Source organism: Sinocyclocheilus anshuiensis, unplaced genomic scaffold, assembly GCF_001515605.1.
Source record: "Sinocyclocheilus anshuiensis isolate Anshui unplaced genomic scaffold, SAMN03320099.WGS_v1.1 scaffold796, whole genome shotgun sequence".
Lineage (NCBI taxonomy): Eukaryota > Metazoa > Chordata > Actinopteri > Cypriniformes > Cyprinidae > Sinocyclocheilus > Sinocyclocheilus anshuiensis.
In genome coordinates this window covers 51,196-54,297 of record NW_015557105.1, presented here as the reverse complement: position 1 = coordinate 54,297, position 3,102 = coordinate 51,196, and the positions used below count along the sequence as shown (strand labels likewise).

General features: G+C 45.1%; 1 protein-coding gene across 1 annotated transcript in view; it reads left to right on the top strand.

The window, feature by feature from the left end:
* Positions 1 to 2,866, top strand: part of kif13a (kinesin family member 13A) — a 90,428-nt gene extending 87,562 nt beyond the window's left edge. The window contains exons 39-40 of the mRNA XM_016472625.1: positions 175 to 1,378; positions 1,466 to 2,866. Coding sequence (XP_016328111.1) covers positions 175 to 1,378; positions 1,466 to 1,605 — 1,344 coding nt within the window. The 3' untranslated portion in view covers positions 1,606 to 2,866. The remainder of the gene's footprint in view (positions 1 to 174; positions 1,379 to 1,465) is intronic.
* Positions 2,867 to 3,102: the final 236 nt, after the last annotated feature.

The window sequence follows — 3,102 nt, the reverse complement described above, 5'->3', positions numbered from 1 at the left end:
AATTCTTAGATGACATGTTGCTTCAATGCTTCCAGTGTAGATCCACTGTTGTGGACAAAAAGACTGAATAAAGTAGCAGATGTACTTCATGGTTTCATTACAAGGGGGTGATAGAGTCCCTCCTGATCACTGCTTTGATGTTTGTTTCCTGTCTGGTCATTGATGATTTGTCAGGATTCAGAGGAGGAGGATCCTTACATGGATTCAGCCTTCACCCGTTCCAACGACCCAGGCCTCGGGTCTCTGGAGCTCCAAAACTTCAAGCCTTACATCCCCGAGGATTTTGCCAACTTTGAGGTGTACAACGCCAGCCTTGAGACCCAAGAGGGGGCTATGTGTGTGCAGGGAGAGATGGCACCCGGGATCGGGGTGTTAACAGGGACACGGGCTGTGGAAAAAGAAGTGTCCCGTAGTCCCACAGCCAGCACATGCACAAGTGGCTACTTCTCTCATAGTGCCTCGAACGCCACGCTGTCCGACGTGCTCTTCAGCGGCAGCGATAGTTGCGACCAGCTCAACATTAAAGAACCTCCAGACCCTCAGGAAGCATCGCACGGAAGAGGGTTGCATCCTTCCAGAAGTGCCTCGGGATCCTGTCCAGCCCAGACCATTCCTGCTCAGCCTTGTTCCCGTCACTGCACCGACCTGGACTGTTCCCCTCGGCTTCCCCGCAAGTGTATCCTGAGCGTCAGTCAAGAATTCACAGACTTTAAGGGTGCAAATGATGATGTAGGGGAAGAAGACCATGGTAAAATTGGATGGAAGGCAGAATCGATTCCCACTGACTTCAAGGGTGTAGATGATGGCGTAGGAGAAGAAGACCTTGGTAACATCAAATGGAAGGGGGAATCGATGTCTCCAGACCTTAAGGGTGTAGATCATGGCGTAAAAGACGACCTTGGTAACATTAAATGGAAGGCGGAATCGATTCCTCCAAACTTTAAGGGTGGAGATGATAGTGTAGGAGAAGAAGATCTCAGTAACATCAGATGGAAAGCGGAATCCATTCCACCAGACTTAAAGGGTGTAGGTCATGGCATAAGAGAAGATCTTGGTAGCATTGGATGGAAGGCAGACTCGATTCCCCAAGCCAAAACCCAAGGCATGGATCCCCCACCCCAGTTCCATCTCCACAATGGGAAAGAGTCTCCCAGTATCCCATTACCTCATGCCAAGCCACAGCTGGAAGCAACTCAAGGACTTGAGTCTTTGGCAGACTCTAGTAAGGACGAGAACGGACCAGTTGCTCAGTTGCCGGACTGGATGGCCCCCGGTGAGCAAGTTTGGGTGGGCAAACGGAGTGGGACGGTGCATTACGTTGGAGGGGTAGAGTTTGCCAAAGGCATCTGGGTTGGAGTAGAGCTGGACCTTGCTGTAGGTAAGTGAACTCTTCCCTTTCTTGCTCTTTGTTGCTGAATCCCAACTCAACTCCTTGTAACCTTAGACCTTTCTTGTCCTTCCAAAGGCAAGCACAACGGTACGGTCCAAGGAAGGGTGTACTTCCGATGTGCCACAGGTCATGGCGTCTTCGTGAAGCCATCATGTTTGACTCGAGGGCCTCCGTCCATAGACACCGAACCTCAACCTGTAGGAGCAGGACAGTGACCCAATAGTTGGTAGATGATCTCTTCGACACCAGCACCAGCCTGGACAAACCAAGTGCTAACAGAATCCATGCTTCTGATTCGTTAGAGATATGTTGGTTCCCCTGATTCCATGGCAATAACCCCTACCTGTGTGTCTTGTTGAAATTATAGGCCTATTTCAGTATCATCTTTGAATGTCGAGAGTTGCACAGTTGCACAAACTTGTTTTATATATCATGTACAGCTGTAATACTAACATCCTTCTTGGTTACTTGGTTACCACTTCTTATATGACTAAATGTATTAATCGAACATTGCCTAACACTACTTTGAGTGAGTTTGAGATTTGGATGCGTGTTCTAGGTAAGAATGTACTACTGTTTATGACCTTTTTGTTTGCGTGATTATATCAGGTATTACCAAAAACATTGCCTTTCAAATCTGCTGTGCAAACTTCTTACGTAGATTACTTTGGCAATGTGTTTCATGCTTGTGTTTTATGTATATGTGTTCGACTGATTTATGCTAAGTGCCATATTTCTGGTTGAAAGGCCACATGCCCATCAGGACTTCAAAATTGTGGTCAGTTTTTTTTAGATTTAATAGTATTTTGATTGGACGGCAATCCAGTTGCTCGTACTCTGTTGCGTTACTGGTTTGTTGAGTACTGTAACTGTTGAAGGACTGCCAATATTTCTATTAACAGAGCTGTCTGAATGCTTGCACTGGAGTAACTTATCCTGGATGCACATTAAGTTATGTAATGCACAGACTTTTACACATTCTCAGATACTGATTCGATGCTTCTCAGGAGGTTGACGGAAGTGAGATCACCTAATGCGGAGAGCACTATGTTTTCTTTATCAGACCATTACCGGTAGGGAGCATTATTGCAAAACGCAGATAACCCGGTCTGCTTCGTATCGGCTATATACCCTAAAGTACTGACACAAGCCCTGTTCATGAACAGGGTCTTTTTAGATAGTCGACTTCTAGGTTCACCTGCCTAATAATGAAGCTTCCGAGCATTTAAATCCATGTGTGTTTGACTGTTGAGTAAGATTTTATTAGTTTGTGATACTAAAGCCAATATTAATGTTTTTTATAGGTATAAATGGGAGATGAGCAATATCGGGGAAATTGGGACATAGCCTGAATAATGCTAGTATGTTTAGTGCCATGACCAGTGCTGTTATTATTGCTGTTTTACCTGAAGAACTGTGGATCTCATAAGAAGTGAATACTATTGCTGTCAATGGAGATGGTAAAATGAAAACCCAAGACCTTACTATAGGTATAAATGGGAGATGAGCAATATCGGGGAAATTGGGACATAGCCTGAATAATGCTAGTATGTTTAGTGCCATGACCAGTGCTGTTATTATTGCTGTTTTACCTGAAGAACTGTGGATCTCATAAGAAGTGAATACTATTGCTGTCAATGGAGACAGTAAAATGAAAACCCAAGACCTTGCGTAAAAGAAAACAGCTGCTCTCCTCGACAAGGAGCTGTACA